At 40.9% G+C, this 14893-nt stretch overlaps 6 protein-coding genes and 1 long non-coding RNA gene across 9 annotated transcripts in view; 5 read left to right on the forward strand and 2 right to left on the reverse strand.

The window, feature by feature from the left end:
- Window positions 1-4: 4 nt before the first annotated feature.
- Window positions 5-671, forward strand: LOC116917322 (mitochondrial import inner membrane translocase subunit TIM16). Its single transcript, XM_032922777.2, has 2 exons — window positions 5-253; window positions 343-671. Exons 1-2 carry the CDS (start codon window positions 95-97, stop codon window positions 568-570), a joined length of 387 nt encoding a protein of 128 aa, XP_032778668.1. The 5' UTR covers window positions 5-94; the 3' UTR covers window positions 571-671.
- Window positions 672-1034: 363 nt separating this feature from the next.
- On the reverse strand, window positions 1035-5133 carry LOC116917232 (furin-like protease 1). Of its 3 annotated transcripts, none has more exons than XM_032922637.2 (16): window positions 4931-5133; window positions 4794-4837; window positions 4493-4682; window positions 4322-4420; window positions 4108-4254; window positions 3894-4022; window positions 3663-3828; window positions 3433-3605; window positions 3123-3332; window positions 2846-3053; window positions 2649-2766; window positions 2499-2580; window positions 2217-2427; window positions 1858-2091; window positions 1570-1785; window positions 1035-1508 (listed from the first exon to the last, which is right to left on the reverse strand). In XM_032922637.2, exons 3-16 carry the CDS (start codon window positions 4679-4681, stop codon window positions 1162-1164), a joined length of 2529 nt encoding a protein of 842 aa, XP_032778528.2. In that variant the 5' UTR covers window position 4682; window positions 4794-4837; window positions 4931-5133; the 3' UTR covers window positions 1035-1161. The 3 variants fall into 3 exon arrangements, with proteins under 3 accessions (XP_032778528.2, XP_032778527.2, XP_032778529.2); XM_032922636.2 differs by having other exon boundaries at window positions 4493-4717; window positions 4931-5132; XM_032922638.2 differs by lacking the exon at window positions 4794-4837.
- LOC123470085 lies at window positions 2427-2857 on the forward strand. Its single transcript, XR_006643580.1, has 2 exons — window positions 2427-2591; window positions 2662-2857. It is a non-coding gene; the product is annotated as an uncharacterized LOC123470085 (long non-coding RNA).
- Window positions 5134-5277: 144 nt separating the features above from the next.
- LOC116917299 (ubiquitin-conjugating enzyme E2 T) lies at window positions 5278-6925 on the forward strand. Its single transcript, XM_032922753.2, has 5 exons — window positions 5278-5629; window positions 5684-5753; window positions 5814-6021; window positions 6094-6165; window positions 6227-6925. The coding sequence occupies exons 1-5, from the start codon at window positions 5446-5448 to the stop codon at window positions 6596-6598; spliced, it is 906 nt and encodes a 301-aa protein (XP_032778644.1). The 5' UTR covers window positions 5278-5445; the 3' UTR covers window positions 6599-6925.
- On the reverse strand, window positions 6748-8807 carry LOC116917304 (elongation of very long chain fatty acids protein 7). Its single transcript, XM_032922758.2, has 6 exons — window positions 8623-8807; window positions 7927-8195; window positions 7809-7865; window positions 7621-7735; window positions 7065-7192; window positions 6748-7006 (listed from the first exon to the last, which is right to left on the reverse strand). The coding sequence occupies exons 1-6, from the start codon at window positions 8684-8686 to the stop codon at window positions 6839-6841; spliced, it is 801 nt and encodes a 266-aa protein (XP_032778649.1). The 5' UTR covers window positions 8687-8807; the 3' UTR covers window positions 6748-6838.
- Window positions 8808-8880: 73 nt separating this feature from the next.
- On the forward strand, window positions 8881-12971 carry LOC116917224 (nucleolar protein 6). The gene is given in 7 exon segments (XM_032922618.2): window positions 8881-9041; window positions 9106-9344; window positions 9399-9536; window positions 9596-9712; window positions 9778-9999; window positions 10001-11793; window positions 11863-12971. Coding segments are annotated over 7 exon segments (3600 nt in total). The 5' UTR covers window positions 8881-9019; the 3' UTR covers window positions 12932-12971.
- A 1866-nt stretch (window positions 12972-14837) lies between these two features.
- Window positions 14838-14893, forward strand: part of LOC116917220 (caskin-1) — a 56024-nt gene continuing 55968 nt past the window's right edge. Inside the window, exon 1 of the mRNA XM_032922611.2 lies at window positions 14838-14886. The gene's annotated coding sequence lies outside the window, so the exon portion shown is untranslated. The remainder of the gene's footprint in view (window positions 14887-14893) is intronic.

The following is a 14893-nucleotide window of genomic DNA, read 5'->3' on the forward strand; positions in this document are numbered from 1 at the left end:
GACAATTCTCGTCTGCTAAGTATTGTTTCCTTTCGTAATCTTTCGTGTCTGAAGATTGCAAGTCTTGGTTAATTTCTGCTGGGAAAATTAAGGTATGGCGAGATATTTGGCCCAAATAATTGTAATGGGTGGCCAAGTTATTGGTCGAGCTTTTGCGAGAGCTCTAAAACAAGAATATCAAGCTAGTCAGGAAGCTGCCAAAAGAGCTGGAGGTGGTAGAGCCGGTGCGTCACGTGTAGAAGCTAATCTAAAAGTTAGTTGTACCTATCTATCTTCTTTATTGCCCACATCATATTACAATACTTTCTCAGTAATAAAAGATTAACTTGTGTCACTTTATAGACAGGCATGTCACTTGAAGAAGCTAAAGATATCTTAAATTTGGACAAACTGGAACCTGAATTGGTGAAAAAGAACTTCGAGCATCTGTTCAGTGTAAATGACAAAACAAAAGGTGGATCATTCTACCTACAATCTAAAGTATATAGAGCTAAGGAAAGACTTGACCAAGAAATGAAACTTGCAGCAACACAACAAAGATCTTCAAGTGAAAAGCAGAATACAGTGTAGCCTTCTACAAAATGAGGCTAGAGGTTGTCGAATTTATCTTTGTAGTCGAATTGAAAATTTGTACATATAGGGATAATCAATAAAACAATTTTTTATAATAACATTTGTTTGTTCTAGGACTTCTTTGTCATCATTCACATCATTTACCAACCATTAAGCAGTCTGGTTTTGGCAAATCAGATGAGCAAGTAAACAAACATAAGAGACAAGAAAGGAGATGCAAAATATGGAAAGAGGCTGAGCTTTATGTTAGACAACCTTACTTATAGGTTTAGTTTATTGAAACTCAATTTCAAAAGAATATTATATAGTCGTCTTCCACAGATGGTCTCTGCCACTGGCCAATAACCAAGTATATGTGATACTAAAATTATGCTTTTAGTATCCGGAGATCGAGGATGCGCATCACTGGGTGCATGTTCACTACAAAGTGGTTCTAATTCGTAGCAATAGAACTCAACTGGTCGTTTAGGCATAGTTTATTAAAGTATCTCGACAAACAATTAAATTAATATTTATAGATCTTTTTGCGAAACTTCCTTATAACTCATCATTGATAAAATTAAGCTTTGTCTCAAAAGCTATTCTTTTCTAAACACCTTTAGCGTCAGACCCAGGTTTTGAGCTCTCACCCGAACACTCTGGGCGGATGATTTCAGCGATAATAGGCGGAGGAAGATTTATATTTGCCGTTGTCAGCAGACTGTAATCTCCATGTCTCTGACTTGCTTCCGTTTCGTTGCTTCTACGACAGCACTTTAAAAGGTAAGAGGAGTTGCAGCTCTTTTTAGTACACATCGTGTAGCACACAAGGGCTATCACAAGTGCCAGATTGATTGCCAATGCTAGTTCGACGCCCGTCGACCAGTTCTCGTAGCCTGCCAATTGCCTTACTAGCTCGTTCGGAAAGCAATGGGATTCTGGTTCTAACAGCGAACCTTGTTACAAAAACCGTTTGGTTAAAAAGGAATCCTTAACCTTATGATAAAATTTTAATACCCGGTACTGAGATGGATTTGAGCTGCGAGTCTGGGTAGCACGAGGTGCACTGGGAATCACTTGGTCCACTGCAATATAGGCAGGAATAATGGCATGGAGCACAGATACTGCTGAGAAAACCGTTAAATCCTGTATGGTTTATAGGATATGACGCATTCGGGCAGACAGCCATGCACTTGCCTTCCAACATATAAAAACCTGCTTCACAAACTGCAACTGCAAAAACAAAATTTCATTAAAGGACAAGGCGACATTTCATTCTTCTTTTTCTTCGAAACCGTAGGATACCATCAAAATTGCTAGTAGTCTTCAACGGAAGAGCTTGAGGTAATTCTGCTTCTCGATTCTTCTCGGCATTAACCTGGGACGATAGACTGTGAGATTTCTCCGGATGATCATCTTTCAGTACGAGTTTAGATGCCGATGACTGCATCGGAGCACTCACAATTTTCGGGGATGGCGATTCAATTCCTGGTGGGTCTTTGGTTCCGTAGGCTATCAGTGTCCACCCATTCAGCGTCGCTACAGGAAAAAAAAAGGAAACTTAATCAAATGTTATCTCATATCAAACTGGATATGTGCGCAATGTTAGGAGAAATGTAAATCTTTTTTAAAACTGAACTTGCTAAAAAAAAAAAAAAACTTACCAGGAAAGCGGCCTTCATTTTGGACTTCGATTGTCCATGCACCAAAAGGACTCTCTCCCCAAAAATGTATAGACATGAAGGGCCACGAGTGAAATCCGTTACGGGAGTTGTCAAGAGGACGCCGTTGAAGAAGCGTCGAGCGAGTGCCGGAAGGGGATGACAGATAAATTTCAATATCTCCTCGATTCGTTGCAGATAACGAAAGTAATACCTAAATTATGACTGACTTTTTAAAAACAGGTTTTGTGAAATACGTATTCGCCTCAAGACGTAATAGCCTACCTGAACGTGCTCTAAAACATTGACGTTGCCACACTCACGCACGAATAACTGCAACTGAATTGAATTTTTGGGTGAAACTATCCTGTAACGAAAGTAAGTATGACCCTCAGGTTCTTCCACTCTTTCAGCTTTTTAATTGCTTATTCTTACTTATTAACGTCAGGAGCCCTAATTTCACAAAATTGTTGCGGGGGAACAGTAATCCACTGGCGGGATAATCGTACCATGGCACCGGCGTCCATCAATCCGTATCCAAATGAATGACTCACTGGTAAGACGTTTGAAAGAATACGTGTGTTAACTAGATAGTAATTTTCTCAACAAAAAAAAAATGATAATTATAATACCATTCCGACCAACTCCATTAATCTGCCAGTCATTAGCAATTAGGTGACCCCTCTTAGCTGTGCGGACCACAATGTGTTGCATGTCACGCCATGTCAGGTTTCGGTTTGCTTCCAGCACTAAGGCACAAATACCTGCAGCGAGTGGCGCTGCAGCTGACGTACCTGTATGACTAGGTGTGCATGAGTGATGCAAATCTGTCGTTACGATCTATTGCAAGGTAAAGAAAATTGAATGTTAATTTCTTAAATAATAAAAAAAAAAATGATAGTAACAAACTTGTTTTTCATTTATAGCTCCACTGCTGTAAGCCGTAGCTAACGTGCTGGAACAAGCTTCAGAATACCACGGCACTGATCCGTTTTCTGTTGCGCTGCTGATGCTCAAGGTCCAAATCGAATTAGTGTATCCATCGCAGTTGCAATTGTCATGCTCCCTGCCGCCATTTCCTGAAGCCCATACAAAAATTGATCCCTTGCCGCCACGGCCCTACAAACCAAATTATTAGCCTTGGAAGGACATTTACCACAAACAAAGAATCTGAAACGTGGAACTCGGAGGTTGTGATTAGAGCATTATTCAAGCTTACTTTACGGATCCCGTCCAGGAAAGCACGGGTAGCCAATTCGCCCGGGCCGTCTACTGTTTTGCCATCATCATCAGGGCCCCATGAAGCACTGTAGATGTCGATGTGCTGGGAATTGTGGCTGAGCGAGCGAGCTTCAACAGCATCAGTCACATCCCCATCCAGCATTCTAACCCCTAAAAAATGGTGAAAAAATTGTTGAATAGTCTTAATTTACGTGATAGTTAACATACCTCCAATGTTGGCGTCGAATGCGATTCCGACAGCACAGATTGAATTATTACCCTGAGCAGCGACCTCACCAGCACAGCGGGTTCCATGTCGGTTTGAATCGGTTGCATCATAACGAGGCGATGGATCTTCATCACCATCATTGATGTCATAGCTGGCCATTGCATCCTTGGTAAGGAAAACAAAGTTAGAAAAACTCATAACCTTAAAGCAAAGCGACATAACTGCAGTACATAATTTCGGATAATGTCAGGGTGATCCTTTTCTAATCCGTCGTCTAGAATAGTGACGACTGTACCCTTACCAGTTACGCCTTCTTTCCAAGCTTCTTGAACGTTCATATCTAGACCATTTCCCCTATTCTATAACATAAAGAAAGAAAAAAAAGAAAAAATTTTCATGGGTTAAAAGAAAGAGTATGCAGCTTAAAATAGAGAGAGAACTCACCAAATACCACATATGAATCCATCCAGGATCGTTAAGATTGTAATTGATCGAACGGGTTGTCCTTGGACTGACGCCGGCATTGCTCACTTCAAGAAGCCCATCTCTTTTGGTTCGTCGCTTTACTACTTGTTGCTGGGCCCATCGAACCTTTCCATAAACAACCAAGTTGCAAAATTTTACCAACCTTATCACTTTACTTAATTTCAGTTTCAACCTCCGCTTCACTAGTAAGTAACGAATGATGATGAGAACTTGACTGAATTGACCTTTTGAGAACTTTACGGTGTCGGAAGTGATAGTAATCGTCGAAAATCTGTGATTGTGAAATAGTTGTTTTAGTTTCGGATGCAAATCATAGATTCTTTAATGTTGAATAAGACTTTACCTTTCCAAGGTTTATGAAACCATGTTTTGTTGCAATTTCATCCGCCAGACGATCTCCACCGGGGACATGTACTGCCCATTGATCGGTAAAGATGACGGGTTCAGAAGAAACACGTGGATGATCAAGGGCAACAGTGGCCAAAATAGACGTGAAAATGAGAACTCTTGAGGTCCAATCGTCTCCCAGCATTCTAAATTTCTTGCGACTATTGTTATTCTAAGGTGACTGTATTTTTGGCAAACAAAATTAAGATAAATCTGTCTATTTAGAATTTCCCTACATATCACGTTAATTGGCTTACATTTTTATCGTTTCTTTCTGTAATAGCACGGCTGACACTGTTAGCTGTGTTAATTAGAAAAAAATATATAATGAACTGAAGACGGCACTAGTTCTCTATCAGGATAACCTAGATAGATTACGGAGAACAAAACTCACCTGTAAATCCTGCGTAGAAAGAAAAACCTGAAAACTTGCAAATTTTCCTCGAATATTGGTAAAAAACGATTATTTTAGGCACACATGGCGGCACTCAGTGAGGACCACGCTTTCTGAGCCGTGATTCAGGACGGTGTGAACTTGCGAACTTTCCCACAATCGTTATGTTTTTTCCAAAATCGCTTCTAATTAGCCTTGATGACACGAGTTCCCCTTAGGCCCTATTAAACTCTGGCGCTGTTTTAATATTGCCATATTTCTCTAAAAATGATTGAAACGTAAATTTACAATGTCCCCTTTTCTTTCACTTAAGCAAAACTTGTAGCACTGTAGGTGTGTTTAAAGAGAATAATTCAAAAGGGGCAGAGTCAGAGTTGTGCGACGGTGGATTTTGTTTACGGATTTCTCCAACTGCCGCCAGTGGTCTCAATTTGAAATTTGCCACCAGATGTCTAATTTCGTAGCAGATAAAATAACTATCATCGGCAACTTAAAGGGCTAACAAACGCAGTTTTATGAAACCCGAGCTTTTGCAGTTTCTGTTTTCTCTTCAACAAGTTTGTGAAAATTTCAAAAGAATGATGCCTAACAGTATACGCACTATGAGAATGGCAAAAGAAATACAAGACTTGACAAAAAACCCTCCTCATGGAATCACCTGTTGGCCAAAGAATGATAGAAACGATCTTTTGGAAGCAAGTATGTCAAGTGATCATTGTAATGTCAATCATTATTTAAAATTTCTGTTATTAGTTGTGCAGGGTAGTGAAGGAACACCTTATGCAAATGGAAACTTCAGAATTGATATTGTCATTCCAGAACGGTGAGAGCCAGTAAAAGATTTCGTCTTTTGGAATAGCTATATTATTGCTTACATATTCAGATACCCAATGGATCCCCCCCAGTTAAAGTTTCTGACAAAAGTGTATCACCCCAATATTGACAATGCCACTGGACTAATTTGTTTGGATGTTCTTAAAATGCCTCCACATGGTCGATGGAGGCCTGTTAACAACCTTTCTTTAACCCTCACAGCTGTCCAGCAGTTACTGTCTGACCCAAATCCTCATGATCCACTTGATTCTGCAATAGTAAGCAAAAGAATTTTTTCACATTTATCCATTGATTATTCATAGCTTTATCTTTTACACTTTTAATATCAGGCACAGGAGTATATTGCCAACAGAACCTTATTCCTTGAAAATGCTAAGAAATGGACAAAGCTCTATGCTGTGGTTGGTTGAAAAACAATTTAACTTTATCGTAGTTATTTTGACACCTCCTAAAACTTTACAGGATGACTCCTCCGCCCGCCCATCCAAGCGTAAGAGTATGGACGAAGAAATCTGTGAAGATGCGGCTAAACGTCTTCGTCCTTCTTCCCCATCAAAGCCTAGCAATAGTGAAGAGTCTCCGTCTAAAGACTCCTCAGTTGCATGTGCTCAACCATCTAATAAAATCATTCGTCCTTCTTCGCCATCAAAGCCTAGCAATAGTGAAGAGTCTCCATCTAAAGACTCCGCAGTTGCATGTGCTCAACTATCTAATAAAATCATGCTGAAGCGGAAGGACGATAACGAACCCGTTTTTCACGAAGCACCAAAGCGTTCCCGTAAGTCGCGGTCGTTGGTCAGATCAGAGGGTGACAGCATTCCAGAAAAACAGTAGGAACATCTTTTTTTACTTCAACATCAAAAATTTATTTTTTTTCGATGTTTTATTCTTTTCGGTTTTTTGCTCGTAAATTCAATTCTTTATTTTCATTTCGTATATATGCCCGTATACTTCCAAGTATTATCGATTATTCAAACAAGATATTAGCTATGATTTTTGTTTATTATTGTGTACAATGATAAGTCGATGCACGAAATTTCAAAGTAGTGGGAATAACTGCTGGATTTGCGGTTGCTATGATTGTTTCTTCGACCGCCGAATGTAGGCTTGAATGTAAAAGTTGGAAAAAAACACTAATAAAGTTAAACAGTAAAGAGCCAACATGTAGCCGAGTGCCGAAGGAAAATCACAATTGTTGTAGTGCCCAACGGAGATATGAATGACGATCAGCACGAATTGAACCTGTAAGTTAAATTTTGTTTAATTGTTTGCCAAAAATTCTAAAATTATCGTTACTTACTATCTGGAATTGAGTTAAATAGCGTTTCCACCATAGATATGGCTGAATCCAAGCGCCCAATGAGCTCAACAAATAATAGCTGTACATTACAACATGTACCAATGAGTTGAGCATTGCACAGAAAAATGCTGGAAAAAAAGGAAATGCAAATTCGTAAGAAATTTCTCAGCTGTGCAAAAGCGATAGGAATTTTCTAACGTTCAGCAGAGTAATCATTCTATTTGGCAACCCTTGACTGGGCAAGAAATCCTTCTAGAATATAGATCTTGGCCAACGCTCATTGTACCACGAGACTAGAGCGTCTACAGTTGTAAACTTTGCACCATCAGAACGATACTTAAGGGGTCATAGACCTCGCCCTATGTGCCGCTCCCAAATAAAGATAGATGCGTAGGTTACAGTGAGTTGAGTTGTAAACTGTGTGCGTGGGCATAGAAATACTTGAACAAAAACGCCCTATTGTAATCTTTCTTCAGGAGAAAACCATGGAAATATTTATCGAGCTCAAACCTATTTAAATTTATCTTATGTAAACTAATAAGTTAATAATACTCACATTGGCCTCCAGGAACGTATTTAACTCCTAGCCACCAGTTAAAAATCATGGTACTATGGTGAAAAATGTGGAGGAATGTCAACTGGTTGTTTTTTTTTCGCAAAACAAAAAATACCTAGAAATTCAAAATAAAACTCTTTTTTTTTTTTTAATGGAACATGTCAACAATTAAACTTCTATGTCCCTACCGTGTCAACCATATCGATAATTTTCGAAAAGTAAAAGAACCAGCAGACACTGGCCATCTATTAAAAAAAAAAATTAAGCTAATGCGTTGTGTGCGTTACGAAATTTGTTACACCATACTCTTAAGGCGAGAGGATCCATAGAGGTGTCGACCGGTTGACAGGTCAGATTATATCGAGATAAAATAGCGGTGACGAGGAACTCGTAAAACATGTAGGCCGATAGGCCCACTTGGAATGTGTTATAGATAAGCATAAGATACTTAAGCTTAAAAGCTGGTCGTTTCTCCATGATTCGAGGGCCATAGTTTACTAGAAACATATACGAGATGAATATGCCAATGACTGGTAGAGGTGAGCGAACCAAAAACCAATCAGCAACGCGTCGATCTGAAAAGAAAAAAGAAATATAACTTCACTTGTTGTTATTGAGTCACAACTGTGCATATACTAGGCGGCACATTGCACTGAAAACGATAAATCGTTGCTTTACATTTTACAAAATCGATAGTAAGGAAACGTGTTGTGTAACCCAGCACGGTTTTACGAGAAAATCAATAGTCACGCAAAAACGGTTGACTCCCCTTTCCTCTCTCATTGACAAGGCTTTTACTGCTGATTCATTACATATACAGAAACTGTTGTCTACCTTTTTAACAAACCCCAATACTAAAGAATATTTTATCAGTGAACATAGTATTAAATAGGTTTTCAAAAGATTACATAACTGAAGAAAAGACACAACAGAACTGCAGGCGATGTACCCGCGTTTTGGCAGGGTACGGAAGCCGGTATTTTCCTATGTGTAAGTTCTTACCTCCACTTTTTTTTACATCTTCGTGAAGTGTGACTAAATATTCCCATGGTGAATCCAATGCCATATTTCAGGGCCTTTTTTTTTTGTTTAAAACTTTCTACAGCAAACCAACATTGGTTGTGTAGACACAGTAGAGCGCGTGCTATTTTTAAGCTTGGACTGGACAGGAGTGGGGAAAGCAGCAGAAGAAATGGGAGGGACTGGGCACCACGTGCAATTCCGTATATACGCCATCTGCTGGAGGCTTTTTCGAAAACTTGTAGATGACAAGAGTTGTTCATTGCAGACGACTGTTTAGGTGCGCAAAACACGTGCACAGAGCTCACTACTATTTGTAAAAAATTTATAACGTGGTCGACTCTTTCGTGTTTTAACTAATTGTAACTGCATTAGCAAAATGGCACTGAAAAGACGGAAACGTATATATATTTCCGCCTATCTTTAATTGTGGTCTTATGTTTACACGAATTTTTTTTTTTTAAGTTAAAGATTCTGAAGGGACTCCAGCGAAGAAGAAGGCAACATTTAAAAAAGCAAAAAAAGTTGTTGAGAAAAAGGAGGTTATTCACCGAGAGGACGACATTGAAGATGAAGAAGAAAACGGACTTGATGATAGTGAAGACGGTTTTGACGATATGGAAGAAATTCCATTAGATATTTCCCATGCAACTCCAGTTGCAAAGACAACAAGTCAATTGAAAGCAAAACCTCCTGCAAAAACTGTAAGTTTTCTAACATTGTGCACAAGTGAGTTATTAAGAAAATTCTCATATTAGGAAACAGAAAAAGTTAATCAAGGAGATGTCTCCAAGATTAAAGCAAAAAAAGATTTAAGGAAGCCCCCTACATCCCAAGAAATGAATGTGTTGCGAGAAACAGAGAATCTTTTTCACTCCAACATATTTAAACTACAGGTTTATCCAAACTTTTATTTACCAGTACATCTCATTAGAATAAAATGTGTGGTTTGTAGGTTGAGGAAATGTTGACAGAAATTTCATTGAAATGTAAACGGAAAAAACAGATTGAAGACTGGATTGCCGAATTTGAAGAAGTTGTGAACAAAATACCTGAAAGTGGAAGTCATTCAGTAGGATACAGAACTTTTCTTAATATTTTGTTACGGTGACTTATTAATTATTTGTTCGCGCACAGATTTCTGACACAGCTTGGCTTAACAAGCTAAAAATCAAGTGTCCCTTCGGTTCGGATTGTTACGACTCATCAAAGACATTCCAGTATTTGAAACCGAAAAAGCTCGTTCCCATCGGTTCTTGGGCTATTGGTTTAACCGGCAAAGGCATATCCGTTGACATACTCATTGAAATTCCCCAGGAATCGTTAGAGCGGGATGATTATCTGAACTACACGTACCATCCGTAAAAGAGCTCTTTACCTGTCATACGTGGCTGCCCACTTGCAGAAAGCGTCAACTTTGGTTCAAGAAATTCAGTTTGAAACATTTTCTGGAGACCTTTCGCGACCTATTCTTCGCATTGAACCTACAGGAAAACTCAACCAACGTGTAATCTTCCGCATTTATGCTTCGGCGCCGGCTGATCTGGTAGCAGTAGAAAAGCTTCTTCCCGACCGAAACTGTATTCCAGGAACTGGTACAAAAAAATCTGACAGCAAACCAACTCCTTTGTACAACGTCAGCGTACTTTCTGACATGCGTATGTCCAAGATCAATCAGCATGCCAAAGAAGTGCTCTCGTCAAAGAAGAATATTCTGGATGCATGTCTTCTCTTACGGGTGTGGCTTCGACATCGACAACTTGAAGAGGCCACTAGCATGTTCGTTCTGACCCAATTTGTTGTCTACTTGATCGAGACGAAGAAACTGTTTCCCAACATGAGCGTTTATCAAGTTGTTCGAACTACTTGGCTTCAGCTCTCCCGCTCAAACTGGTCTAAAGAGGGTATTACTTTACGCCCGCAATCGGGCACACCTCCCTTATCGGTGGCTGATGCTCACGCCTCGTTCCCGGTTATTTTTCTTGACGTAACCAGCACGTTGAACCTCTGCGCCCATCTCTCCCAGGCAGCTTATGACTGGTTAAGATGGGAATGCACTCTGGCCGTAGGATTGCTTAACAAGAAGGGAATCAACAGCTTCGCCGCCTTATTCATCACGCCAAAGCCTTTTTTGTTGACGTTCGATAACGTTGTCATCATCGACAATGTTCGTGAAAAGGTTCAAAAAGACAAACGGCAGAATTATTGGCCTGTTGAAGCAGCCGGAAAAATTCATGACTGTCTCGTCAAAGGTTTAGGCGAACGGCTGAAATTAACAGCATGCAAAACTTTGCCAATTGCTTCGTGGTCGGTTGGCCAAGAGCCACCCAAAAACTCCTGGAAGTTGGCATTTGGTCTTTGCTTTAATTCTCCATCTGCGTGGGAAGTGTTGAACAAAGGTCCGGCAGCCAATAGCCCAGAATCCGCTGAATTTCGTGCCTTCTGGGGAGAAAAGTCAGAACTTAGAAGGTTTCAAGATGGTTTCATTTGCGAAGCGGTGCACTGGCCAGCCAATAGTTGGGCAGAACGACGTCTTATCTGTCGCCAAATTGTGTCGTACTTGTTAGAAAAACGTCTCAACTTGGCAAACAACTACGTCTACGTTGCCGATCAATTGGAATCTGCCATTTTTATTCCAAAACTTCAAGATCCAGCGGCATACGGAACTGGCGAGGAAGCAACCATGGCTGCTCTTGAAGCTCTAGATGAAATCACGAAGAATCTACGAGCATTGGAAGACTTGCCTTTGTCAATAGCACAAGTGCAAGGAGTGTCTGCTACTTTTAGACACGCAGAGCCGTTTCCACCTCTACCGGAAACTCCACAAGGGCTGATAGACCTTTTTGGCCGCAGCGGATATAACTTGCTTCCAGCCGTTGGAGCAACTCCCATGTATCTACCGTCGTTATCTGTCCTGTTGACGTTGCAAACCAGTGGCAAGTGGCCGGATGATCTGGAAGCTGTCCGACGTATTAAAGCGGCTTTCTACATCCAACTGGCTGAAAAGCTGACTGCTATTTTCGACCTCGTTGCTCGAGCATTCATCGATCACGTTATCGTCCAACGTAAAGGCTATATTTTCAAGTTGTTCATTGCTTATCATCGTGATGTGGCATTGTTGAAACGGTTGGTCGAACCCAACGGCATTGTCAAGTAAGTCACTGTCATATAAAACTGTTTATCTTGATTCACATTTCTATATTTTCCTGCTATTGTTTTTAGATATCGTGACAATCCAGAGTCGCTACTTTTGCAGAGGGATCAAGAGATTACGCCAAGACTTGCAACGGCACTACGTGCTTTGCATGCGGAGCAGCCGGCCTTTAGCGTGGCAGTTCGTCTGGCCAAGCGTTGGGTCGCTTCGCACATGTTGCTGGAATACCTGGAAGAGGAGGCCATCGAAATGATTGTAGCCAGTCTTTTTGTTGATTCAACCATGTACGGTTTACCGTCTGCTCAAGAAGCTGGCGCGCAATCCTCCCTTCATGACGCCATCGACTGGGTGGGTCCATTAACCCCTCAAGTCGCATTCTTTCGATTTTTGCAGTTAGTTTCCTGCTTCGACTGGACTAGCCAGCCACTTATAATCAACTTCAACAATGACCTCACACCAGAAGAGATAAGAGACACTGAAACATCCGTCGCAGCTCAGCGAACTCAGTTGAAATCACCTTTGGTCCTGGTGACACCGTACGATCCATCCGGCGTGGCCTTCACTCGTACTACACCACCGTTGCCCGTCTGGTCACGTCTCATGGTTTTAGCCAGCGAGTCGCTCAAGTTGTTGGAGCGTCAGCTGATGACAGTTGACGCTAAAAAGGTTTACGTGCTCCAGGCATTCCGGCCGCCCTTGGATGCCTACAACTGCATTATCCACCTGAATAGAAGCGCTATCGCCCGTCGTCTGCACACACTTGATGGTCCATTCAGTAAGAAGGTGAAGCTTCACGAACAACGGCCGCGAAAAACGTTATCCATCTACGATTATGAACCTGTCGATCGACTACTGGATGAATTACGAGCCGCTTACGCCGATAAGGCTCGCTTTTTTTATGACAAGTACGGCGGGTTAGTGATCGGCGTCATGTGGATCGACAAAGCCTGGAGCACACCATCAGAATTCAAAGTCTCCCACGTGAACGGTTCAATGTTAGTGGCGCCTTCGGCCGCGGGTGGAGAAATGCGGTTAGCCCCCAATTTGGATGCCATATGCCAGGATTTTCTTATAATGGGCAAAGGACTGGTCAAATCGGTCCAATGCGGAACAGTTGTTTGGCAAGATTCAGTCTGAAAAATCAATCAATTCTAAATAAACTCTTTATCGACAACAACGGGCAAGCAAAGACAATTTTTCCAATTATCCATTACTCGGTCTTGTTTTGTTTTTTATAGGATAATGAACGTCGTAGAAGCTGAGCGAGCGTATCCAAGGACGTAATCATTAAGAAGCCGGAAAAAATTTCGATTCAACATTTTTTAAGTGGCCATTGGAAGAAGAAAGGAGGGGGGGGGGAGACCAGTTTCTGTTATTGTTTTCGAGTGGTTCCACTGTGTATTTGTTCACGCTCGTGCGAGTTCAAAATCAGTGCTCAGGTGTAACAAAGGTTTTTTTTTTTTCGTTACTCGGTTCAAACAATCCAACACATTTGGCCTTCAGAAAAACACATCCCAAGTGGTCATTGGGCGTGGGTCCGTAGCCACCGAATTGCAAGTTGGGAAGAAGAAAGAAAAAAAAAACGATTGTGGCATTTTCCCTTTTTTTCTCACGGTTGGCTGGGTTAATACGACGCTACTGGTGAATTGTCTACGTCAGTCTTTATTGTTTTTTTTTTTTCCAACATTTGTTCTTTGCTGACTTTGAAATCCTCGTTAGACCGCAGCAGTTTCCCTTTGCTCTTTCAGCAACTCTTTAACGCGTCAACCATGTCAGCTAATTGTAAACGCGTGATGAACTTCCCTAACTTGTCTTAACCTTTTTTCTTTCTCCATAAATAGAAAATGTTTTTAGGTGACATGTTGAAATCGCAAGCAGGAAACTGGACCTTTTGTGTTGTTATTAAGGAGGATACTTTGCACGCAGTTCGGATAATGGAAAAAAGTTAACCACCTGGTATAGATGGCGTTAGAATCGGTCAAGACTGAGTTCGTGAGGAATTGCTTTTTCCCTTTTTGTTATTTCATTTTTTACGACCAGAACGTGACGTGAAATAAGCCCATAATGCAACCTCAACGAGAGGGGCTTGAAGATGGGGGACTAAAGGAGGCAGAGAGTCTACCTTTCAAGGACCTTTATTTTCACCTTTTTTTTTTTTTTACTATGCTGAGCACATACGGTCACAAACACAAGTTCTGATGCTTTTTTACTCTATTTGCAGGCATGAAACAGCACCTCCCTATCCCTGCCTCCGTGTTGCTGCGTTTGTCATTCTTCTTTGACAAAAAATCAGATTTTTATATTTTTTTTTTAAGTCATTTGCATTTACGAACGTTGTCAGAGTTCTTCATCTCTCGAGAAGTTCTTTAAAATCGTTGTAGGAAAAGGGGTACGTAGGATTATTTATAAGAGTAAACGAATGGTGAGAAAAGTGCCATCTCACTCGTTCCACGTAAACCGCTTGCCCGGTGGGACCGGGGAAAATATTCAATGCAACAAGGTGCTAATTCAATTTACCAGTCAGTAGAAAAATTTAAAAGAAACCGACACAATGGGGAAGGCATAGCAACAATCACCACATGGGGGGTAGGGTGTGTAATCAGAATTAATGAAGTGTCGCATAGTCTACGAATACGTCTGGCCCTGGTCGGAGTCTACGAGCAACAGTCTTTTGTTACCAGTATATTCGTGCTAATGACATTAGAGCGCTTTCATCACGCCAGCGGTCTTTTCCATTCCCCCACTTTTTTGGGTTCAAACTAGCTGTTTTTTTTTTCTTCTTCGTTGAAACGATGAAACAAGTAGGACGGATTGCGGTTCATCCACCTGACGGATTGGTGATACGATATAGGCGGAACGGGACACTCCCGAAATGCTCTCCTCTTTCGTGCCCTCTGGTGTTCTGTCGTCAATTTTGGCAAGTAACCCAAAACTGCTACCATTTTTTTTTAAATTTTGCTTTAAGTTATGATATTTAAATTTAATAAAAAAAAGAAATTTTTTGGTATGTCCTTTGGCAGATGTGGCATTGGCAGTACACCTGTTGTCCATCGCATCAGTGATCAGTGTGTGCACTCGCACGAGTTAGTAAGGTAATTA

The sequence above is a fragment of the Daphnia magna genome, linkage group LG2 (assembly GCF_020631705.1).
Source record: "Daphnia magna isolate NIES linkage group LG2, ASM2063170v1.1, whole genome shotgun sequence".
NCBI classification, from domain to species: domain Eukaryota; kingdom Metazoa; phylum Arthropoda; class Branchiopoda; order Diplostraca; family Daphniidae; genus Daphnia; species Daphnia magna.